General features: G+C 37.4%; 1 protein-coding gene across 3 annotated transcripts; it reads right to left on the bottom strand.

The window, feature by feature from the left end:
• DBF4 (DBF4 zinc finger) lies at positions 219-25,812 on the bottom strand. 3 transcript variants are annotated; one of them, XM_005679057.3, is made up of 12 exons: positions 25,505-25,812; positions 24,243-24,415; positions 16,930-17,109; positions 14,616-14,666; positions 14,079-14,148; positions 13,792-13,868; positions 11,274-11,310; positions 10,384-10,426; positions 6,108-6,236; positions 5,540-5,654; positions 3,526-3,650; positions 219-1,398 (listed from the first exon to the last, which is right to left on the bottom strand). In XM_005679057.3, exons 1-12 carry the CDS (start codon positions 25,548-25,550, stop codon positions 420-422), a joined length of 2,025 nt encoding a protein of 674 aa, XP_005679114.2. In that variant the 5' UTR covers positions 25,551-25,812; the 3' UTR covers positions 219-419. The 3 variants fall into 3 exon arrangements, with proteins under 3 accessions (XP_005679114.2, XP_005679113.2, XP_017902797.1); XM_005679056.3 differs by having other exon boundaries at positions 10,384-10,429; positions 25,505-25,811; XM_018047308.1 differs by lacking the exon at positions 24,243-24,415 and having other exon boundaries at positions 10,384-10,429; positions 25,505-25,807.

Here is a 25,860-nt window from a genome sequence, read left to right as displayed (position 1 = left end):
CTACATTTGTTTGTTTTGTGTGAAAATGAGGTTTTTAAAAGCAATATTATGGCAATCTATTTTAATAGACAATACATAAAACCAGTGTACCTAATTTATAATGCTGAATTTTCATATTCCCTAAATTTCACTTGAAATTAGTTTTCACTGACATAAAGCAAATTTACTATTCATAAAAATTCTTAGAAAACAATTATGAACACAGTATGTAAAGAGTCACAAGTTTATTCCATAATTTAAAAAAATACGTATGCAATTCTATAGAAAAATGTAAAATCACCTTTATTGTTAATATTTACATTTGGTTCTGTAAACAAAACTGGCAAACCCCCATTCCCCAAACTAAGAATTTTTATATATATTTATAAAGAAGTCAAGAATATGATCTTCATTGCTTCTGAAAGGCATTTATTTTAAATCTAAAAGCCAGTAAATGTAGAAGTTGAAGGGGAAGAGAAAAACATTGTTAACAGATTTGAATTTTCCTCTTCCAAAATATCTAAAACATCACATATATTATTCTTTTCAGTATAGCTTGTGAAACCCAAAAATTCTGATTTCTCTTCACTAGTCTGAAATAAATCCAGTAGAGACTGTATTGGTGAGCTACAAATTCTGTTTTCTTCTTGTGTTGTAAGAAATTCAGTTCTTTTCTTATCTAACTCCACATTTGGTTCCAGGTTTTCTTTTTTATTTCTTCCTAATGGTATTTTCACTTTCCGACAAATTTTACCAGAAGGCAAACTATCCACACTCTTGATGTCACACGTGTTGGGTTCCTCATGAGGGCTTTCAGATGGAATTTCTGCCCAAATTGTTAGGTGCTCCTGTGAACTGTTTATTGCTAACAGATCAGAATTACGATGAAATACCGAATAAAGGTCCTTTTCTTTCAGATCCTTTGCTGGAAAAAGCACAGTATCTGACTTTTGTTTCTGTTGAGATGTGCTATCATCTGTATTGAAATCAGAAACTTGTATAGATGTCTGTGGCCTACAGGGACAGTGATCTACCTTCACTTCTAAGTCACTTTCATTTGAAATTAATTTGTGTTCAGAAACATCAAGAATGCATTCTTGTTTATTTTTACATGGAGGCAGAGGTGTAAAATTTTGTTTTATGTTATTTTCAGCTGGATTTAACATGGAACATTTATGAGATGTTTTATCATCAAGTTCTCTCAGTTCACTAGAATGGTGGCGGGAATGTTCTGATGAAGACACAGACTTTTGTTCAGGTTCCTGAACAGGTTCTTTATATAGGAAACCCTGCTTCCTCATATGTACATTTTCCCTGGAGTCTTTCTGAGAATTATGCAGCAATTCCAGCTCTTTAGTTCCAGACCTTTTCACAACATTTGCAATAATAGGAGAAAGGGATCCAACACTGTATTTTATTCTTCAAAGAAAAAAAAAGAAAAAAATTAAAATAATTGCTATCAAAACTCTGAGTATCTTTTAAACCTGTTTATGAAACTTATTTAATTAAGAAAACATTACAAAAATATAGAACTCTTAACCTTTAGCCAAATTTGCTTTAGATGTTTTGAAGTCATGAAACTTCACAGATATAGCTGAAAACTCTAGCGTGCCACTCCTTACCCACATTCTTCCACTTTCTACCACAGGCAAGCAGTATCTTGAACTTGGTATTTAAAACTGCTTTGACCATATAAATCAAAGAAAGATGACAGTGAAGGGATTTGGGTCTGTTCCTGATTTTTTTATTATCTTGAAAATTTTCTTAACTTCTATATTTTGATTTATTTATATTTAAATATAACAGTTCTATATTATAATGAACCAGAAACCTTGTAACATACTTCTAAACACGACAAATTAGTAGTCCTTAAGTTTCATACACATATTTGACCTGAAACTCTCTTCTTCATGAGGGAGTGAAGTCGCTCAGTCATGTCCAACTCTTTGCGACCCCATGGACTGTAGCCTACAAGGCTCCTCTGTCCATGGAATTTTCCAGGCAAGAGTACTGGAGTGGGTTGCCATTTCCTTCTCCAGGGGATCTTCCCAGACCAAGGACTGAACCTGGGCCTCCCGCATTGCAGGCAGACGCTTTACTGTCTGAGCCACCAGGGAAGCCACTTCATAGAGCCTCTTAATATTCTTGAGGTGCTATTTTGTACTGTGTGTGCGTGCTCAGTCACTAAGTCATATCCTACCCTTTGTGACCCCATGGACTGTAGCCTGCCGGGCTCCTCTGTTTATGGGATCTCCTAGGCAAGAATACTGGAGTAGGTTGCCATTTCCTCCTCCAGGGAATCTTCCCAATCCAGGGCTTGAACCTATGTCTCCTGCATTGGCAGGTAGATGCTTTACCACTGAGCCATGTGGTTACAACAGCTCACTAATTATGTTTTATGTTATACATGTTATAGATAATGAAGAAAAATACAGAATTCCAACTGCCCCTTCAAAACCAGAATGGTTCCTTTTCTACTTATTTTGTTGATACTTTTACTTAAGACTCCTCTTGAACAAATGGAGGCTATAAAATATAAAAACACTAGTCCAACACCACCCTCTCCTTTGAAAGTCCAGAGATGTTTAGGTGACTTGCCTGTAGAGATAAAAACTGTGCAGGTAATAGGATACTGATTAAGGAATAACCAGTTTATGTATAAGTACTAGTGTAGGATTTTGCTGCAGAATGAGTTTTTAGGAAATTCCACATTCTTACCGTAGCCTATATATGTTTTAATAGTTGAAGATATGCGTCCTCCCCAAATATTTTATTAATCAGTCATGAGCAATCATTCTGAATGTTACAGAAATATGATGTTTAGTAGTCTTTATGCCTTTATGATTGGTCTAAAACCAGATATAAGGACTAAATAACCTATTGCATTATTACCAATTCTAGGGTATATCCACATGAAAGCATTTTTTAAAATTTTAGATTTATTGGTATAATCAATGAGGCTTAGTTTGTCATGTACAGTTACTGTATATTGAACAGCACTGTATTCACACTTAATGTTTCTTAAAGGTACTGAAACAACTTTTATCAGCAAGCAGAGCAGAAATATCTAGTAAAAGTATAAAGAAGATTTAACAGAAGTAGAAGAATTTCTTAGAACTCCTTAAGAATAACAAAAAGTTCTATTTTTTGAGTCTAAGGAGATGGTCTAGATGGGGGGCCAAATCTATCTAGTGTGCCATCTATTTTTCAAATAAAAGTTTTATTGGGACATAGCCACACCCATTTACTTACTTACTGTCTGTGGCTGCTTTCATTGTATAGAGGCAAAGCTGAGTAGCTGCAATAGCTATCTTGTAGTTCACAAAGCCTAAAACAATTCTTTGTATTTTTTGCCAACTCCTCTTTTCGACTATGTTAAGAAGAGAGCCTTAAAAGTAATCTAAGGTAAGCACTTTTGGTGGTGCAAGTAATAAGTTATTAACCATATTTATATCCTGAAATTATAATCCTTCTAAGAACAGAAAACTTTGGATTTATTTTTAGTTTAATAGTCTGATAGTCTTAAAACTAAGGTTGATAAATTACCTTTTCTTTTTAGGCGTGTCCCTTTCGTATTCCACAAAGTCAAAAACTAACTTAGATACAATGTCATCAACAACTTGATAGTGATTACTCTGTGCAAAGTTTCTGTGTTGCTCACTCAGAAGATGCTAAAACAAAAAAGTATATAATAATTATATTTTAAAGTAATAGATGCTTTTTTGTTTAGGTTTTCTAGTATCTTCTTGCCCTTAAAATTAAGTTTCTAGTAACTACTCCAAAGAAATATCCTTTATCAGAACTTAAAATAAGTAGAATAAAAGTTATTTGCTCAGAAACCACTAAAACTACTTTGGTTTTCAGTCTTCCATTTTCCAATGAGAAGAATCAAGTACTAATGAATTTGTGGTTTTAAGGGAACTGAAAATGAGGGAGTTACATCAGAAAATGAAATAAAGCTGAAGAAAAACAGAAACACTGAGCATTTAGAGTATGCTAATGAGCATTTAAAGTATGCTAATATTTTTGGAAAGACTTCTCTTTACTACATTATTTTATCCTTATATAATTACCACCAAGTAGTAAGTTAGGTAAACCTTATAAAATATTAAATACATGAAATGTTATTTAACATATAGGAACCCAAAAGAAGAATCTAGAAGATAAATTAAAAAAAAAAGTACAACTAATGCTGGGAATAAAAACAACATTTTTGAGATAAGCAAATAATGATCTCAACTACCCAGTACTTATGACAGAGAGTACTGAGACAGTCTTCTTCATTTTAAGGGTGGTCAAGAACAAAGCCAACAAGTTCAGTGTATTGAGATAAAACTTAGACGAAATATTTTTGAGAAAGTTCAGCTTCTGATTAAAAATAATTTAAAACTGTTTTCTTCCTTTATTAAATAAACTGAACACAAAAATGTGACACAAACTTCCGTTATAAAACAAACTTGAATTTAGAGTCTGAGGACAGAGGTAGTTTATGAATCAGATATTTCAAGTACTTTTTCTCAACTTTCCCACTATCTTCTACCAAAACCAAGTACCAAAACAGACCTACCTATTATTTTAAAAATTAACATTCAAACAATAACAGCTAATATGTAACAAGCACAGTGCCAGGCATTGTCTAAAGTCACATAGGCAGGAAGCCAGGATTCAAACCTGGGCTAGCCTGGATCCAAAGCTATTTTGCTTTTTTATCAGTTTACAAATTGTAATTGTTCCCACCTTCTCTTCATCCCACATACATTTTCAACTATTTCTCTTCCTGCTATTGCAAAAAACAAAAGTCTCCACTTTCTTCTCATCCTCCCATCAGTAATCTCTTGCCCACTTGTAAATTGCTAAGGACTGAAATGCTGCACTTCACAGCCATGGCCCGTCATCTCCTCTCTCCCCCAACATCCGACCAATTCGCAAGCCTTCCTGGCCCCAGCTTAAATTGCATCCACAGTCTCACCATGTCTGATCACTTCTACTACCATTGCTTAGTCCACCAACATCTGTTTTTTGATCCCATCAGTTTACTTTACCACTTCTGCACTGCTTATTTCAATATTCACAAGTCTGTCCCCTCAAAGTCACACAGGTCTCTACTCAAATATCACATCAGGAATTCCTTGTTTACTCTAAATAAAACAGCAACATCTTCTATTCCTGCTTTCTCATAGCACTGATCTAATGTTCTCTCTCTATACTTCACTATTCTTTTATCCTATGGTTACCTCTCTTTCCTCCCCTTCCACTGAATCTAATCTTCATGAGGATCAGGAATTGGTCTCTTTCGTATGATGCTTTTCACTCAGAGCAGTGACTGGTACACAGTAACCGCTCAATAAATATTTGTTGACTGGATAAAAATGACTTTTCAATATATACTTCCCCACTTGGGGTTCTTAAAATTTAAGATAATTCTATCAAAAAGAAGTATATGCTACTTCATAATTACGAAGCTACCAACCACAATCAAAAGAATAAGCTAAAATTTATACAGCAAATATTATTCATAGTTTTAGAAACATCAACCCCCTGAATACAAAATCATATTTACAATGTCAAGATCTTCATATTTCTGTAAGCAACATTCACAGTATCCCTTTTTCTTCTTCTCTTTTAACTGGAATTGAACTGGAATTCCACCACATTTATCACCATCTGTTTGGACCCTGATAGAAATACATGGTAAAAGATTAACTACTGAACACAGGGAATACTTAAAAAAAAAAAATTTACAGTCCTAAGACTTTAAACAGCATCTGCTATAATCTGCAGAGATTTATATAAACAAATACTTCTAACCATTTTTCTTTTTAAGAAATTAAGCAGCAAAATGAGAATTAATGATTATTCAGGAGAATTATCTCATCACTGAAGAGAAACAATGTATTTTAATTATTTGTAAATATTTTTTAGCTTCTCCTCTCAAACCCCAATCTGAAGTGTCTAAATGTGACAGAGTAAAAAAAATTCAGACTTTAAATCTAGCAAAGGGGCATTAAAATATCCAAAGGAGAAACCTTAATAGTGATCACTCACACACCGCCCCCCTCCACAGCATTAAATGAATTATTTAAAGTATTTATTAAAAAGATTAAAAACTGTTTGAAGGTAAAACTAACCTTAGTTTAACTTGAGTTTGCTTTTGAGTGCTAGATGGCTTCTCTACATCAAATGGGCTGGAGGGCTTCTGAATAGAATAGTTTATAAAAGGCATATTGGTCAGCTGAAGATAAAATGGCCTATAAAGCCTAAAAGAGTAAAAAAACAAACACATGAGAATCTTTATGATGAAAGAAAACATGCTTTAAGTCTTATATTTTAAAATCATATAATTCATCTGAAGTCTGAAAAAAACAATAGAAATCAGTTGAAATTTACTATCTTTCAGTTCAGTTCAGTCGCTCAGTCGTGTCCGACTCCTTGCGACCCCATGAATTGCAGCACACCAGGCCTCCCTGTCCATCAGCAACTCCTGGAGTTCATTCAGACTCACGTCCATCAAGTCTGTGATGCCATCCAGCCATCTCATCCTCTGTCGTCCCCTTCTCCTCCTGCCCTCAATCCCTCCCAGCATCAGAGTCTTTTCCAATGAGTCAACTCTTCCCATCAGGTGCCCAAAGTACTGGAGTTTCAGCTTTAGCATCATTCCTTCCAAAGAACACCCAGGACTGATCTCCTCTAGAATGGACTGACTGGATCTCCTTGCAGTCCAACGGACTCTCAAGTCTTCTGCAACACCACAGTTCAAAAGCATCAATTCTTCGGTGCTCAGCCTTCTTCCCAGTCCAACTCTCACATCCATACATGACTACTGGAAAAACCACAGCCTTGACTAGATGGACCTTAGTCGGCAAAGTAATGTCTCTGCTTTTGAATATGCTATCTAGGTTGGTCATAACTTTCCTTCCTTCCAATGAGTAAGTGTTTTAATTTCATGGCCGCAGGCACCATCTGCAGTGATTTTGGAGCCCCAAAAAATAAAGTCTGACACTGTTTCCACTGTTTCCCCATCTATTTCCCATGAAGTGATGGCACCGGATGCCATGATCTTCGTTTTCTGAATGTTGAGCTTTAAGCCAACTTTTTCACTCTCCTCTTTCCCTTTCATCAAGAGGCTTTTGAGTTCCTCTTCACTTTCTGCCATAAGGGTGGTGTCATCTGCATATCTGAGGTTATTGATATTTCTCCCGGCAATCTTGATTCCAACTATTTACTGTTCTTAAGAACACAATTCAGTTGTATTAAATATATTCACAATGTTTTCAGATTCTTAACACCTGTTCATATCTAGAGCTTTCTTCACCTTTCAAAACTGAAAATTTGTATCCATATATAAAATAAGTAACTCTTCATTCTCCCTTCTCCACCAGCCCTTGACAAGCACCATTCTATTCTACTTTGTCTCTATGAATCTGACTACACTACTACTACTACTAAGCCGCTTCAGTCGTGTCCGACTCTGTGCGACCCCATAGACGGCAGCCCACCAGGCTCCCCTGTCCCTGGGATTCTCCAGGCAAGAACACTGGAGTGGGTTGCCATTTCCTTCTCCAATGCATGAAAGTGAAAAGTGAAAGTGAAGTCGCTCAGTTGTGTCAGACTCTCAGTGACCTCATGGACTGCAGCCTACCAGGCTCCTCCAGCCATGGGATTTTCCAGGCAAGAGTACTGGAGTGGGGTGCCATTGCCTAGGTTATCTCATTAGGTAGAATCATGCAGTAATTTCCTCTTATTTTATTAAGCACAATGTCTTCAGAGTTTATCCATATTGTGGTATGTATCAAAATTTCATTCCTTTTTAAAGGTGAATGATATTCCATTGAGGGCTTCCCTGGTGGCTCAGATGGTAAAGAATCTGCCTGCAATGTGGGAGACCTGGGTTTGATCTCTGGGTTGGGAAGATCCACTGGAAAAGGGAATGGCCACCCACTCCAGTATTCCTGCCTGGAGATTTCCATGGACAGAGGAGCCTGGTGGGCCACAGTCCATGGGGCTGCAAAGAGTCAGACATGACTGAGCAAGGCTAAGCACAGCAATATTCCATTGTGTATATATATATATATATATATATATATATACACACACACACATACATACACACACCATATTATCCATTCATCTGTTGATGAAGAAATTTTGGTGGCTTCTGCCTCTTGGCTATTGTGAATAGTGTAGCGCTGAACACGCATGTATAAGTACTTCTTCAAAACTGTGTGTTTCTTTTGGATATATATACTCAGAAGTGGAATTCATGGATCATATAGTTCAGAATTTTTGAGACGTCTCTATATGGTTTTCCTTAGTGGTTACACCATTTTATAATCCTACCAATAGTGAACAAGAGTTCCAGTATCTCCGCATCTTCACCAATACTTGTTTTTTCTTTTTAAAAACAGTAGCCATCCTAACAGTTGTGAGGTAATAGATTTCTTTGGAGAAGGAAATGGCAACCCACTCCAGTATTCTTGCCTGGAAAATCCCATGGACAGAGGAGCCTGGCAGTCTACAGCCCATGGGGTCACAAAGAGTCGGACACAACGAAGCAACTTCACCGATTTCTTACTGTGGTTTTGATTTGCATTTTTCTAACGATTAGTAATGTTGAACAACTTTTCATATGCCTGTTGGTAATTTGTATATCTCTGAATCAATGTATGAACTTTGCCCATTTTTCAACTGGGACATTTGACTTTCTGTTGTTCTTTATATTAACATCTTATTAGATACATTATTTGCAACTTTCTTCTGCTTTTCCATAGGTTGCCTTCTCATCGTGTTAGGTTCTTTGGGCACAGAAATTTGTAATTTTGATGTAGTGAAATTTAGTTCTTTTTGCTTCTGCTTTTAGTGTCATATCCAAGAAATGAGCACCAATTCCAATGTCATAAAGCTTACTCATGGTTTTTTACCCAAAAGCTTTACAGTTTTAGGTGTCTGATTCATTTTGAGTTAATATTATATATTGCATAAAGTAAGGGTTCAACTTCATTCTTCTCTGCATGCTGCTATCTAGTATTCTCGATGCCATTTATTAAAAAGACTGTCCTTTCCCTACTGAATGCTCTCAGCACCCTAGTCCACAATCATTTGATCATATAAAGATTTGCTCTTGGGCTCTTTCTTCTATTCCATTGGTTCATACATCTGTCTGTATGTCAGTACCTAACTGTTTTGATTACTACAGCTTTGTAGTAAGTTTGACATCAGGAAGTATAGACCTCCAACTCTGTTCTTCATTTTCAAAATTACTTTGGGTGTTCAGGGTCCCTTGAGATTCTGTATGAATTTTAGGATGGATTTTTCTCTTTCTGTAACAGTCATTGGGATTTTGATAGAGACCGCACTACATCTGTAGATCACTTTGGGTAGTTCTGACATCTTAAAAATAAGAAGTCTTCCAATCCATGAACATGGGCTGTCTTTCTACTTATTGATGCTTCTCTAGGCCTAATTTTAAATTGTACTTTTCTGTCACAGCAAGCACATTTAATAAAAAGTGTTCAATGTATCTTTGTCACCTCAGTGAGTACCCAAGAGAATTAATCACATGTGTCTAAATGAGCAGTAGAATGTTAAGAGAAATCTAATTCTCCCATGCCGAATTAATTTACTTATGTCTGTAGTCTGCATTAAGATTATATTACAGAGGTTCAGAATGAGTTTAAGAAAACTATCAACTTTACATGTTATAGTCAGATTTTATATTTCCAAGTAGTAACTAATAATTTCTTTTTCAAAAATGTAAATGCAATCTTTAAGTAATAGTTCTAAATCATATGGTATTACATTCAGCCAGAGAAGGGTTATTTGAAGTACTGAAAAATGAGATGGTCTCATGGTTGCTCTAAACTATATTTTTAAGTAATTATTATGTAAAACCTACTGAAACTAAATTCAGTCCTCAAGCACAAAGTAATTAATGCTTTTTAAAAGATTTAAAATTGAAGGATAATTGCTTTACCGAATTTTGTGGTTTTCTGTCAAAGATCAACAAGAATCAGCCACAGGTACACCTACGTCCCCTCCCTTCTGGACCTCCTTCCCAGCCCCACCCTTCAGCCTGTCTCAGAGGCCCTGTTTGAGTTCCCTGAGTCATACAGCAAATTCCCACTGGCTATCTATTTTACATATGGTACTGTAAATTCCTGTCACTCTCTCCATAGATCTCCCTTGCTCCCTCCTCTCCTCCTACCGAGTCCACAGGTCTGCTCTCTGTGTCTGCTCCATTGCTGCCCGAATGCTACTTTTTGAAACTGTGCCACATGCATATTAGTATCATGTAAATCTAACATGAAGGGACCTAAGAGTATTAGTGGAAATAGCTTAATTAGATTTTCTCCTTTATTCAAATATTTTCTCCTTTTAAATCATACAGATTGAATTCAAGATACTTACTGGCTCATATCTTCCACCTTTACAAAAGGCTTTTTGAGTCTACCTGCTTGGGAATATATAAAGTATGATATTAGGTATTTACAAATCCAGGATTTTTTTAATTTTTTAACAAAACTTCTCAGGCTAAAATAATCCAACTAAGTATTCATTACCCATTTCACTTCAGTTTGAAATTTTCAGCTTCAGGTAAGGTATCTTATAATTATAAATCCATTTCCAAAATAACAAACTCTCTGTCTATATTCTGAAATTCTTAAACTGAATAGATCCCTCAAAGGATCTGTAAGTAGAATTCAGGAGAATTTTGAGCTAAAAAAAGGAAAATTTGAATTTCATGTTCACTAGTCTCTAACCTAAATTCAACATTTCCTTCAATTCTGCACATAACCAAGAGGACCACAGTAGTATTAGCAGTGCTTCTAATTTTGATACCGGTTGAAACATTTCCATATCATATTAGTTACTACAAATATTTCAAAGCATCATTTACAGCCATCATTTAAAAACTGAATTACAGTAGCAATTATAATATCTGGTAGAACTTTTTAATGTGTAATAAAAACAAGTATGTAACTATTGTACACTGAAAAATATTCTGATAACTGAATTTCAATATAATTTATTTTCTTAGTTATATAATGTGGAGAAGGAAATGGCAATCCACTCTAGTACTATTGCCTGGAAAATCCCATGGACAGAGGAGCCTGGTAGGCTACAAAAAATTATTCTAACAAAAGCCCACAGGCTTCACCAGACAGCCATAGGGGAAAAGGCTACGAACCACTGAATAAGTCATTTAAAGGGTTGGTTACATGATTTTTCAGTAGATGTTTTATGTTTGTTCTATTTTCTAGCAAAACATGCACACTTAAGAAAATCAAAATACTTACTTTTTGTTTTCTGAGTGCCAACACCTACTCTCTTCCCCTGGAGTGGGGGGAAATATAAATATATAGTGAAAACACTGGGCTTGGAAAGGGAAAATGGGTACTGCAACTGTTCAATATCCTTAAAATTAAAAAAAATATAGAAAAAGAACTATACAAAGGAAGGCTGATTACTGTAGTTTCATGGGGGGAAAAAAAAAAACGAGAAAAAGCTGCTTTTAAAAATCAATTCAACCAAAGAAGTGAAAGGAAACAAAGATCATTCAAGAATTAAAGATCTTAACCACCAGTATGGAACTTAGTAACCCAAGCTTACTTTTACAGTACACCCAACACATACCTTGCATTTTAGCTATAATTGTTTTTATATTCACAAAAAGAAATCAACCAATAAAGAAAAAGCATGGTTAACAGAATAATCTAAAAATAGCCATGTTAATTATTTTTACGCCCTTATTCAGCAAAACCTTTGTGATGATAAACTCATCAAAGAATTATTAAAAAATTTATTAGCCTGTTGATTCTAGTCAAGATGGAATATATTCTATATGGTCACTCCCCATATGAAGTGATGACAATAAAAACTGTACAAAATTCAATGAACTACTACTTGAGGACTAAAAGTAAACAAAAGTAGGTATACTGCAGAAGGAAGTCAAAATTATCTTTAAGGGGATAGGGGATATATTTTCTATTCTCCTACCCTCTTTTCTCTTGCAATGCTTCTTGAAGAATGGACCTCTAGTCCTGAGACTGGCAGCAATAGCAGAGTCAGTGGCTGTAACTCCTATACAAACCTCATCTTTTTGGCTACAAAGAGCCAGGAAAGAGGCTCCTGCTGTCCAAAGAGTACAAAGGGAATCCCTGTATTATTTCCTCTTTTTCCCCCCAGTTTTGACATGAGAGTGGACCCCAGTTAAGAAACTGCAGCTGTAAAGGTGCCACAGGCAGCCAAACTCGAAAGCAACCAAGATGTCTTTCAGAAGGTAAATGGGTAAATTGTGGCACATCCAGACAGTGGAATACTCAGCCACAAAAGGAAATGAGCTATCAAGTAACAAAACAATATGGAGGAACTTTAAATGCCTATTCGTAAGTGAAGAAGCCGATCTGAAAAGGCTACATACTGTATGATTCCCAACTCTACTGCATTTTTAGAAAAGGTAGAACTATGAGAGTAAAATGATCGGTCTCGCAAGGAAATATCGTTAATTGGCTATCGCAGGATCCTTCCAAAATACCTATCCAACTAGGTTCCTCTTCTATTAGTTATTTCTCAGTAATGTTCCAAACTCTTAAAAATAAAATCTAACTCTATGTAGCGTACAAAGACCTATCTAAACCTACTAACCTTTCTAGCTTCATTTCTTATCACTTTCATACTCAAAGATCAGGTTGTATTATACTACAGAAAATCCCCCAAACATGCCACCTTACATATGGCTTCATGTCTTTATATACATTCTTCTGTAAAACTTCTTTACCATTTAGATTCATTTAACGATTGAGTGAAGAAAAACCAGACCACAAAGAATGTTCTGAGATATGAGAACTATGAGAAAGCAAACGGATGAGAGAAGTTCCAGATGAAAATAAGTTCAAGGAGGAAGTGAACAGTAGCATAGACCAATATGACTGGTTTTTTAAAAGTGCACACCTAAAATGCCAAATTGGTCAGCAGTTTTGTACCATCCATGTTGAAAAGCAAATGGGAAGTGTCAAAGTGGAAATGTCAAGTGTCTGGATGATATAAAGATTACATAGTAGGTAGGGATGTGAGGTCAAGGAAGGTTTTACTGTATTTGTTTTAAAGGACAGAAGAGGTTTGTTTTAAAGGATCATGAAGGCATGATTCTATACAGAGGCTTTGTCAAGGAAGCTAGTAAAAAGGGAAGAAAGGGAAGATGTAGAGCATTAGGTCTAACAGACATTAATGCCCAACACACTTGTTTAACAAATATTTTGAGGTTAGCCCAGACAGTCATACTATATGACAGAAATTAGAGAACTTGATCAGTAAGCCTCCTTATTTGTGTTCCTGAAAGGAGTATATTATACACATTAGGGGCTTCTCATGCAATATGTCAGGCATGGTGTTTTCCTTCAGAATGAACAAAAATATCTGTTCTTTTGGCTCCTGTAGCCATCAAAGAGGAAAAGGCAACCCACTCCAGTGTTCTTGCCTGGAGAATCCCAGGGACGGGGAAGCTTGGTGGGCTGCCATCTATGGGGTTGCACAGAGTCAGACACGACTGAAGTGACTTAGCAGCAACAGCCATCAAAGAAGAAAATAAAACTATGCCACCATCCCTGAAACAACTTTCACCATATAAGTAAATCCTAAAGTGATATGCAATAATTTATTCAGATAACAGAATCATGCATATAGTATACATGATTACCCCTAGGATATTCTGGCAGTAATATTTTCCATTTGGCAAAAAAGTTTACAGATACATAACTAAAAACCAAGCTTAATCATTTTCTCTAATTAGTTTAAAAATTAAGGAAAATAACATACCACATCTCTTACAGAAGTGCTTGATTTCTTGAGTAAATACAATTCCTTTTTCCTTTGTTCAATGTAATATCTAATGTCTTTTTTAAAAGAAAGAAGGGTTTAAGATTAGCATTTTTGCCTTTGGAGTTAAACACTGCTATTTTCTTAAAATTGTACTAAATTTAGATGAAAGAATTAATGTTACAGGTATGTCTTGCTATTAAAACTCTCACTATCTAAAATTAGGAAGCAAGAGACAGATAGACACTTATAGAAAATACTCTCAAAAACAGTAATAAAATCCTTACCATCAATATGAAGAATTTTTACTCCCCATGATAAGGCATTAGATAATATACTGTTTGAAGGAATAAAGTCCTGTTAAAAAAAAAGTTTGATAAATTTTCTAGGAAATTACTATTTTAAATGAGCTAAATTAAAAATATTACTTAAGTTTAATATCACTTATGGTTATTCAGAACAGACCCTACACAATAACAATGAAGACATCAGTTTTTCCTTCTGGAATTTCTAAAACCATTAATACACTCTGATATTTTTGACAATTAATGTACCCTGTAGCCTTACAGTTAACAGTTTCAAGAAATTATTTTGTTTTAAATCACAGAATGCCACAAGCTTCAGAAGTGTCCAGTAATACTTTAAAAGGCCACATGATGGAGGTGTTTCTTCATGAAAAGCAGATTCTGTTCTTATAAACAAGACACATGCTGATATTTAGGCTTTTTCTATTAAAACTGAGGAAAAGAAGATTTCAGGAACATCTCTATTTTACACTTCAGTGAAGTAACAGAACACTGTGAATTTTTAAAATCCCTACTTACATGGTCCTTGATAGCTTTTTCAACTAACAATTTTCCTCTGCTCAAACACACCTATAGAAAGACCACAGAACAACCAAACATATAGTTATACATAGTGCCTACTGGAAAAAATTTTAAAAAGACAAAATGAGCAAAGCAAGTAGATAAAATTTAAAAATAAATTTTAATATAAATATGAGCTTTAAAATACATATACTTTATTTACACAAGTCTTAATAACCATCAGTGTAAATACGGTAAAAACTGATCTCCTTAGGGTCTTTGTTTGCAATTAGATTTCTGATGAAAAAGTTTGTTTCTTCTTTTTTAAGTAGAGCAACTGAACTCAGCTGAATGTGATCCAAGGTCAGTTCTGTAGTAAACGTTATTCAATGTAAAAATAAAATAGACTGATTTGAGATTCTGCCTGTAATTAAATGTAAGCTTACATTTTTAATTTCTAGTTTAACTCAAGACCTAATGATATGAGTAGACTGGATATACTGGTTCTTACACAGTTTCAGTTTTAAATAAGACATTAGGAAAATTAGTTGAAATGCTATCAGCAGGAACTAATTTGGAACTAGTCACTGTTGTACAACCTTGTTCCTCAAAAAAACCATGAACTGAAAGAATGTATGAGGCTTCCTAGGCCTCTTCTTCTTTGATTTTTTTTTTCTATATATTTGTCTCTTTTTTCCCCAAGTGATTTCTCTTCCCTGCCTCCAGGTGTCCCTGCTTCCCAAATGGCTGAGGTAAGATGGGGATGATATTTAAAATTATTTAATTAATTTCAATTTTAAAATGAGATAAACAGTATTTTCCCAATCTCTTCTGCTTTTCATAACCAATTAAATCAATTTAATTTACCCTTCACTGTATCTTACAACTTACTGGCAACTGAGTGGTAGTGATGTGACTGAAGGCAGGAGGAGGAGAAGGGGATGACAGAGGATGAGATGGTTGGATGACATCACTGACTGGATGGACTGAGTTTGAGTAAACTCCAGGAGTTGGTGATGCACAGAGAAGCCTGGTGTGCTGCAGCCCACGGGGTCACAAAAAAGTCAGACACGACTGAGCGACTGAACTTAAGTGATGTCAGTAAATCTAGACCAGGGGTTGGCAAACTTTTTCTTTAAAGGGCCAGACAGTACATGTTCATATGGCTCTGCAGGCCATATAGTCTCTGTTGCAACTACCCCACTCTACCTTTATAGCAGTAAAGCACTCAGTCAATACCTATACGAATGGGTATGTCTGTATTCCAATAAAACTTTTATTTATGAACAACGAAATTTGAATTTCATATAACTGCCACTTGTCACAAAGTATTCTTTTTGAATGTCCCCCCAACCATTTGAAAATGTAAACTCCATGCTTAGCTCGCATGCTGTAAAAAAAACAGGCAGCAGGCTGGATTTGGCCCCTGGGCTACTATTTGTTTACCATGCTCTGAAACAAACAAGAGGTGTCTATTCCTTCTTTAAAAAATGACCTGCTGTCATCTTTTAGTTGTAAATTACTCTAAACATAAGTCATCACTAAATGCAAGGATGTATTTTAGGAATCAGAGTATGATTGTGCTCAGTCACTCAGTCATGTCCAACTCTTTGCCACCCCATGTATTGTATGTAGCCCGCCAGGCTCCTCTGTCCATGGAATTTTCCAGGCAAGAATACTGGAGTAGGTTGCCATTTCCTCCTCTAGGGGACCTTCCCAACCCAGGGCTTGAACCTGTGTCTCCTGCATTGGCTGGCAGATTCTTTACCACTGCACCACATGGGAAGCCCCCTGGAGTAGGACTATATATAAGTATTATTAGGAGAAAAAAATCACCATTCTTTATACAACAGCAGCCTTATTGACAACTGGAAAGCCACATTTAATGTAGATACACTTAATGTACATATTATTCTACCTAGGTGAACTCTGCTGTCAGCCCACTCTTAATTATAACATCCTACAGACTTTCAGGGGCTTTCCTCATAGCTCAATTGGTAAAGAATCCACCTGCAATGCTGTAGACCCCGGTTCGATTCCTGGGTAGGGAAGATCTGCTAGAGAAGGGATAGGCTACCCACTCCAGTATTCTTGGGCTTCCCTTGTGCTCAGCTGGTAGAGAATCCACCTGTAATGCAGGAGACCTAGGTTCGATCCCTGGGTTGGGAAGTTCCCCTGGAGAAGGGAAAGGCCACTCATTCCAGTATTCTGGCCTGGAGAATTCCATGGACTGTTGAGTCTATGGGGTGGCAATGAGTCGGACACAACTGAGCAACTTTCACTCACTCATTCATAGCCTTTCAGAGTCTCAAAGCATATTTCAGAGACTTACTGTATCTGGAGACTTAAATGAACTTCCATCATGGCTGGGATGAGGTGATGTGGTTTCCGCAGTATTCACAGATTCTGGACTTGGTATAGGAGAGATTCGTCCCAAGGTTTGTGCAAATTTAGCTTCCTTTTTATTTGAAATAAGATAACTGATATCTTTGCTGAGAAATTCTTCAACTCGCTAAAGGAAAAAAAATATTTTTAAGGAACTCATATAAACCATTAACTGTTTCATATGCTAGGCACAATAGGAAATGTCAACCTGAAACATTTTCAATATTTTCTAAATTTCTATGCTGTATTATTCTAAGCCTTGAGTCCTGAGAAAGTACAAGGAGAGTTCTAATAACTCGTTGGAAAAGACCCTGATGCTGGGAAAGACTGAAGGCGGGAGAAGGGGATGACAGAGGATGAGATGGCTGGATGGCATCACGGACTCAGTGGATGTGAGTCTGAGTGAACTCCGGGAGTTGGTGATGGACAGGGAAGTCTGGTGTGCTGCAGTCCATGGGGTTGAAAGGAGTCGGTCACAACTGAGCAAGTGAACTGAACTATCTGTTTCTGGAACTTGATCATCATTGTAAGCTGAAACTGTACCCATTAAACAGTAATTCCCCATTTCCCCCTCCCACCAGCCTTTTTTATCTCTTTTAATCTCTACTTCCTATTTCTGTGAATCTGACAATTCAGTCATTGGTTAGTCACTAAGTTGTGTCCAACTCTTTTATTCAGTCATTGGTTAGTCACTAAGTTGTGTCCAACTCTTTTATGAAGTCAGCCAGACTTCTCTGTCCATGGGATTTCCCAGCCAAGAATACTGGAGTGGGTTGCCATTTCCTTCTCCAAGGGATCTCCCCCACCCAGGGATCAAACCCGTATCTCCTGCATTGCAGATGGATTCACTGCTGAGCCATGAAGGAAGTCTCTTGACAATCCTAGGTAGTTCATATAAGTGGAATCCTGTGGTTATCTTTTTGGGTCTTATTTATTTCATGTAACAGTGTTTTCAAGGTTTGCCCATGATGTAGCATGGAACAGAATTCCATTCCTTCTCAATGTTAAATAACATTCCAAACACAATGGTGTGATCACTCACCTAGAGCCAGACATCCTGGAATGTGAAATGAAGTGGGCCTTAGGAAGCATCACTACCAACAAAGCTAGAAGAGGTGATGGAAATCCAGTTGAGCTATTTCAAATCCTGAAAGCTGATGCTGTGAAAGTGCTGCACTCAATATGCCAGCAAATTTGGAAAACTCAGCAGGGGCCACAGGACTGGAAAAGGTCAGTTTTCATTCTAATCCCAAAGAAAGGCAATGCCAAAGAATGTTCAAACGACTGCACAACTGCACTCATCTCACATGCTAGCAAAGTAACGCTCAAAATTCTCCAAGCCAGGCTTTAACAGTACGTGAACAGAGAACTTCCATATGTTCCAGTTGGATTTAGAAAAGGCAGAGGAACCAGAGATCAAATTGCTAACATCTGCTGAATCATCAAAAAAGCAAGAGAGTTCCAGAAAAACGTCTATTTCTGCTTTACTGAGTATGCCAAAGCCTTTGACTGTCTGGATCACAACAAACTGTGGAAAATTCTTCAAGAGATGGAACTACTAGATCACCTGACCTACCTCTTGAGAAATCTGTATGCAGGTCAAGAAGCAACAGTTAGAATTGGACATGGAACAACAGAGTGGTTCCAAATAGGAAAAGGAGTACGTCAAGGCTGTATATTGTCACCCTGCTTATTTAACGTATATGCAGGGTACATCATGAGAAACGCTGGACTGGAAGAAGCACAAGCTGGAATCAAGATTGCCAGGAGAAATATCAATAACCTCAGACATGCAGATGACACCACTCTTAAGGCAGAAAGTGAAGAAGAACTGAAGAGCCTCTTGATGAAAGTGAAAGAGTACAGTGAAAAAGTTGGCTTAAAACCCAACATTCAGAAAACTAAAATCATGGCATCTGGTCCCATCACTTCATGGCCAATAGATGGGGAAACATCAGAAACAGTGACAGACTTTACTTTTTTGGCCTCCAAAATCACTGCAGATGGTGACTGTAGCCAAGAAATGAAAAGACACTTGCTCCTTGGAATAAAAGCTATGACCTAGACAGCATATTAAAAAGAAGAGACATTACTTTGCCAACAAAGGTCCATCTAGTTAAAGCTATGGTTTTTCTAGTAGTCATGTATGGGTGTGAGAGTGGGACTATAAAGAAAGCTGAGCACGAAAAGAATTGATGCTTTTGAGCTGTGGTGTTGGAGAACTCTTGAGAGTCCCTTGGACTGCAAGGAGATCCAACTAGTCCATCCTAAAGGAAATCAGTCCTGAATATTCATTGGAAGGACTGATGCTGAAGCTGAACATCCAATATTTTGGCCATCTGATGCGAAGAACTGACTCATTTGAAAAGACCCTGATGCTGTTAAAGATTGAAGGCAGGAGAAGGGGATGATAGAGGATGAGATGGTTGGATGGCATCACAGACTCAATGGACATGAGTTTGAGTAAGCTCCAGGAGTTGGTGATGAACAGAGAAGCCTGGCATGCTGCAGTCCATGGGGTCACAAAGAGTCAGACACGACTAAGCGACTGAACTGTATGTATAAACCACATTTATGCATTCATCTGCTTATTAATATCTGTTCCCCCCAACTTTTGGTTACTGTGAGTAATGCTGTTCTGGACATGGGTATATAAATTATCTCTTCAAGATGCTTTCAGTTCTTTTGGATATATACCCAGAGGTGGAACTGCTTCATCATAATGATAATTCCTTTCTTTATCATTTTGAGGAAACAACATGTTTGTCTTACTGGGGTCTTGCTTTACATTTTCCTTTATTTTTTGGGGCTCCAAAATCAAAACAGATGGTGACTGCAGCCATGAAATTAAAAGACGCTTACTCCTTGGAAGGAAACTTATGACCAACCTAGATAGCATATTCAAAAGCAGAGACATTACTTTGCCAACAAAGGTCCGTCTAGTCAAGACTATGGTTTTTCCTGTGGTCATGTATAGATGTGAGAGTTGGACTGTGAAGAAAGCTGAGCGCCAAAGAATTGATGCTTTTGAACTGTGGTGTTGGAGAAGACTCTTGAGAGTCCCTTGGACTGCAAGGAGATCCAACCAGTCCATTCTGAAGGAGATCAGCCCTGGGATTTCTTTGGAAGGAATGATGCTAAAGCTGAAACTCCAGTACTTTGGCCACCTCATGCGAAGAGTTGACACATTGGAAAAGACTCTGATGCTGGGAGGGATTGGGGGCAGGAGAAGAAGGGGACGACAGAGGATGAGATGGCTGGATGGCACCACAGACCTGATGGACGTGAGTCTGAGTGAACTCCGGGAGTTGGTGATGGACAGGGAGGCCTGGCGTGCTGCGATTCATGGGGTCACGAAGAGTCAGACACGACTGAGCGACTGAACTGCACTGAGCAGTGATGTAGCACATCTTTTCTTGTGCTTATTGGCTATTCATACATATCTTCTCTAGAGAAAGGTCTACTCAAGTCCTTGGCTCAGTTTTTAACTGGGTTGATTTTTGTTGAATTGTAGGAATTATTTATAGTTTGGATATTAATCCATCAACAGATTTTACAAACAGAAAAAAATTTAAATTTTTTTCTCTCATTATGTGGGCTGTCTTTTTTACTCTCTTGACAGTAGTCCTCTGATGCACAAAACCTCATTTTTATTAAGTCGAATTTATCTGTTTTTTCATTTGTTGTCTGTGTTTTTGGTATGATAGTGAAGGAATCAATGCCAAATCTAGTATCATGAAGATTTTCCCCAATACTTTCCTCTATGGGTTTTAGCTATTATGTTTTAGGTCTTGATCCATTTTTAATTAACTACATCGTATAATGTACAGTAAGGGTACAACTTTATTCTTCTGCATGTTGATATTCAGTTTTCCTAGCATCATAAGTTGAAAAGATTAGCCTTTCCCCATTGAATGGTCTTGGCAACCTTGATGAAAATCAGGTGACTATATGAGAGGATTTCTAGCTTCTCTCTTCTATTGCATTGGTTTGTATGTCTGTCATGCTGCTGCTGCTGCTAAGTCACTTCAGTCGTGTCCGACTCTGTGTGACCCCATAGACGGCAGCCCACCAGGCTTCCCTGTCCCTGGGATTCTCCAGGCAAGAACACTTGAGTGGGTTGCCAGTTCCTTCTCCAATGCATGAAAGGAAAAAGTGAAAGGGAAGCTCAGTCCTGTCCGACTCATTATGCTAGTACCCACATTTCCTTTGGTTTTCCATTTCCTACACCTCTTGTAACTCTTTAGTAGTGAACAAAGTATCTTTCAGAGTCTGGTCCCAATGTAACATTGTTTCTTGCTGTTTCCCCCATCTAAATCCCAAGATCAAGTCATACTCTATTATTAACAGCTGCTCAAACCACACATACATATATTTTATGTATGCTCTTTCTTCTAGTTAGTTTGTTCATTCTCCCTGGTATATTCCTATTAGGCTTTCAAGATTCAGCTCAAACTTTATCATTGCTATAAATTGTAAAAGGCAGAGTTAATAATTTCCATTTCTGTATTCTAATGGCAATTTCTACATAATTTCTGATAAAGCACTGACAATGTTATACTACAACTTATTAATTTAGGCGTCTGATATTCCTATAGGCTTAGAATTCCTAGAAGATTAGACTACATCTAATTTTTGCATCCCTATCATCTTAAATAGTGCTACCATATGGGAAACACTGGTGGAATAATTTCTGAATGAATTTCCATATGCTCAAATCATAATCAATCTTCAAAGCTGAGTTTAAATTGTGTCCATACAATGGCCTCCAAGGTTCCTCAGTTGGAAATAATCTTTCCCTTTTAACATTCTGTTATATAACAATTAATTGTAACAATGCCATCTCTACTTGATTAGAAATTGCAGGTGGACTAGGTATCAGATTCATTTTTGAATCTACCAAAATACTTAATACTGGGTCCTGTACCATTAACTTAGTTTTGTCTTTATTAGCTATTGTTGAATCTAGGTCTTTAAAAGTACAAGCTCACAATTTATTTTCTAATGACTCAAAGGTTACACTGAACATCAAAAACAAGTACTTTATCCTCAAGTCCATGATATGGTAAGGTATCTGACCCTAAATCTCTTTTCTTTCCCAACTCTCTGATTTTAGTCCAGTGTTTAGACATGGGCCTTTACATGGTTGGTTTTGCAATAGCAGCCTTCCTTTCCACTATTCAAGATATTTTCCCATTATGTCAGACTTTCCTGATGTGCTCTCAGTGTTTAACTGTCAGAAGTGTATTCTCCAAATAAAAAGTGTATTTAGATGTTTTCACTGACTCAATGAACATGGGTCTAAGCAAGCTCTGGGAATTGGTGATGGACAGGGAAGCCTGGCATGCTGCAGTCCATGGGGTCACAAAGAATTGGACATGACTGAGCAACTGAACCAGATATTTTCATTAAGATGAGAGAAAAAAATGCACAGACCATTTTAAAACAGACTAACACTGTTAACAGCCTGAGGCAGGATAAATTACAAATGGATAAAGGATTTAGGTAATTATAAAAATTAATAGTAAGCATAACCCTTTCAAGGAATATCTATGGAACTATTTCTTAGAGTTGAATCTTAAAACTTAAGTGTATGGAGGTCAAAGTTTCTTTATAGTTCACATTTGAGATCTTAACAGTCTTTTTCAGTGATAGAAACAGTACTGTGCCAGGGACAGAAATCGTAGTGTGTTGGGAAGATCAGAATTTAAGAGTTTTTAAGAAAAATTAAAGAATAATCAAATTCAGTTCAAAATCCACAGCTCTGGGGAAATATACTCTTCATGTCATTGGCCTAGTTCAAACCATTTTAGGATGAAAATTTGATAAAACCAACTCTCAACTATTATCTAATGTATAAGTTAATTCAAAATTTGGTTCTTGCAAGTGTCTCAGGAACTGCTATAGGGATGAGAGCTTCTGTACTGTTCTTTTAGCTAGAGCAGTGGCTTTATACATTGGACTTCTGAACATGATTTTGTTTGAAGAGCTCCACTGCTAAAAACATAAATCTAAAATTACTGATTTACATCAGCAGGGTTAATGAGTTTTTCCACTGTAGCCATGGACTCTAGAGGAACAGAATGGTGCAATAGCATGTGAGTCTGGAAATTAGGCTGATTCTACCCTGAGCCAGTCACTTAACTTCTCTGAACACTTGAGTACTTACTATTTAAAATGCAAGGATCCTTTATTCAAAGGTGCTAGGTTACAAAACATAACCTTTAGGAATGCAGTCATATGGTTATTCTGATAACATGCTACTACTATGACAAGTGTGTGACAATGTTTTAAGAAAACAGCAAAACAGTAGAATAGCTTTTCAAAGACAGATTAAATAGTTCCAAAAAACCTCTTACATGTTCTCCAAGTTTTTATCCTCATTATGGCAGGATTTACTCATATTATTAAAAAATGCTAACCGAGACAAACTCAAAGTACAGCAGAAATCTCTGAAACAGGAAGAATCAGGAAATTAAATCTTAACCTTGACAAAATGTATCCAGTATTACCCTTACTTCTAAAAAAATTCTTGTAATTTTATCCAAATTTTCTACTATTCAAATGTATAATGTAGAAAAGAAGCACATTTCCCATATTCATTATCCAAAAGTGGTACCTTAGTGACATTCATTCTTTTGAGACTGTATCAGTCAAAAGAAATTTTACATCTTTGTGGTTTAAACAGGTTTCCCTTGTTCTGTAAATACCATCTTATTTATATTTAACTTCCTAATAATCACAATCAAAGAGCTCCTGCCACCTGAAGGACATGCCAACATTACAATGAAAAGGCAGTCAGCAGTTCCTCCAGGACAAGGTGTCTCATTTCTACACTATGAACTTTACACCAGACAGAAATCTGAAAGTTCTGTCAGGTTTCTGAAGCTACATGACTTTGCACTAATGATAAACAGATGATAAAAAATTTAAGCTTGGTAAACAGTGAAAGTGTTTTGTTGCTCAGTTGTGTCCAATTCGTTGTGACCCTCAAATGTATAGCCCTCCAGACTCCTCTGGCCATGGAATTCTCCAGGCAAGAATACTGGAGTGGGTAGCCATTCCCTTCTCCAGAGGATCTCCCCTATCCAGGGATCGAACATGGGTCTCCTGCATTGCAGGCAGATTCTTTATCTTTTGAGTCATCAGGGAAGCCCCTGGTGCTATATGGTTATACCTTTTTTTCCCAAAAGGAAAATTTTAAATGACTATAAGTTAGAAAATTTTTCTTTTTGATCAAAGTCCATGGATTTGACTTACCCCTCCCAGATCCTTAATGTCCTTTTGCAGTTTTTCAGATATGGTGACAGAAGGTAAGTCAATGTAAAATACTTTACCCCAGAGAGGTTTATATTTGGATTTTTCTGGTTTGTTATCAGTTTTCAGAGATTTCAAAGATGGTCGGTTTTTTTCATTTTTAACTTGGATTCCACCTGTTGTTTAAAAAATTAGAATTAGATCATGCTTTACACAGACAGAAAATTTCTGTTGAAAAAATAATTTGTTTATGTAATAATCATATCACAGAGGGAAAAATATTATCCTACTAATTCAGCATTAACATTTTATTTCCTCTGTAGTGTCACTTAGGATAATGACAAAATAGTCTTTAAACAGATACTGTTATGTCAGGAGCTGATTTGCAGGAAATATTCATGCATCTAATCCTGTTTCATGCATTAAGGCATGTATGAAACCAATTTCGAAGTTTTCATAGGATGTAAACTCCATGGAGTATTTACTCAACAAATACTTACTGAGCTTCTGGCATTCTGTTGAACACTCAAAACTGGTACTGACCTAATCCTCAAAGGTTCCTGACTGCTCAAGGGTAAGTTTCAGGTAGAGTCAATGTATATTGAAAAGACTAAACGGTCCACTTGAAGAACCAAATCACCATTCATTTCATTCTTTCTTTTGAAAACAGATCTGAGCTACAAACAACTGCTTAAAAATTAAAGAACTCAAATCTGTTTATAGTAGGAGACCACGTATACACACTACACACTATATATTAAGAAGAAACACTTGGAGGCCGGACTACTTAACAAGTGCCTGAAAACGAAGGTTTGCTTTTGTTTCTGTTTATAATGTTGAAAACAGCAAAGGTGTGTTTGAAATAAAATACTTTGCTTCAACTTCATAAGACCAAAAATCCACAATTTAATCAGTAAGCGAAAAGCCCTGAACACATCTGCTTTTAAACCGAGGCTCGATCTGCAGCCTCCAAGGGTCGCAGCCTCTGTGGGAGCCCCGGCGGGTTCCCGGGTCCGCACACTGTCTTCTCGTTTTATAACCGACCGTACGACGAGGAATTTGGGGCCGAAGCTGGAGCCGGGAGAGCTCCAGGGGCCGGGATCCTTCTGCTCCCCGAACCGTGCCTCCTTCAGGCCACAGAGCAGGACGCACGTGTCAGGCAGAAAAGCAGAGAGACCCAGGGCGAGAACTCTTTAGAATCAACAATGGAACCAGGAAAGGAGGAAAGGATTAAAGGGACTGCAAACGGAGGAAGGGCTTCCTACCCTGAAAATGTCCTTTGCTGTGGATCCTCATGGCTCCGGAGTTCATGGCAGCCGCCCGGCACCTACATGCTGGGTCGGGAGAGAGTGTCGCCCCGGGCCGCGGCGGAAACTCGGCTTCCTCGAGGCCCGTTGACCCGCCGGTCGCCTCTCCCCTTCCGCGGGCCACCACACCCACGCAGTAGAGACGCCGCACCCGCCGGCTTGGTTTCCGGGGCCGAATCCGGCCCCAGGGCGCGGAGAAGGAAGAGGAAAAGCAAAAACGAGTGGGCTGCGGCGGTTGAAGATTTGAAAACGCGTCACGCGGCCGCGGCGCCGATACGTGCGCCCCGCCCCCTCTCACGTCGCGCGCCCCGCCT

The sequence above is a fragment of the Capra hircus genome, chromosome 4 (genome assembly GCF_001704415.2).
Source record: "Capra hircus breed San Clemente chromosome 4, ASM170441v1, whole genome shotgun sequence".
Classification (NCBI taxonomy): Eukaryota; Metazoa; Chordata; class Mammalia; order Artiodactyla; family Bovidae; genus Capra; species Capra hircus.
The sequence above is the reverse complement of the archived record's forward strand: the minus strand, read 5'-3'. Positions and strand labels throughout refer to the sequence as shown.

What these genes read in the sequence shown, in the direction of transcription:
- DBF4 (XM_005679056.3), bottom strand. Translation starts at nt 25,550, where the DNA reads ATGAACTCCGGAGCCATGAGGATCCACAGCAAAGGACATTTTCAGG. An exon ending in AAGGTGGAAGATATGAGCCA is followed by an intron (nt 6,237 to 10,383) that starts GTAAGTATCTTG and finishes TTACTCTTTTAG; the next exon opens with GCTTTATAGGCCATTTTATC. An exon ending in GACACGCCTAAAAAGAAAAG is followed by an intron (nt 1,399 to 3,525) that starts GTAATTTATCAA and finishes TTTTCTTTGAAG; the next exon opens with AATAAAATACAGTGTTGGAT.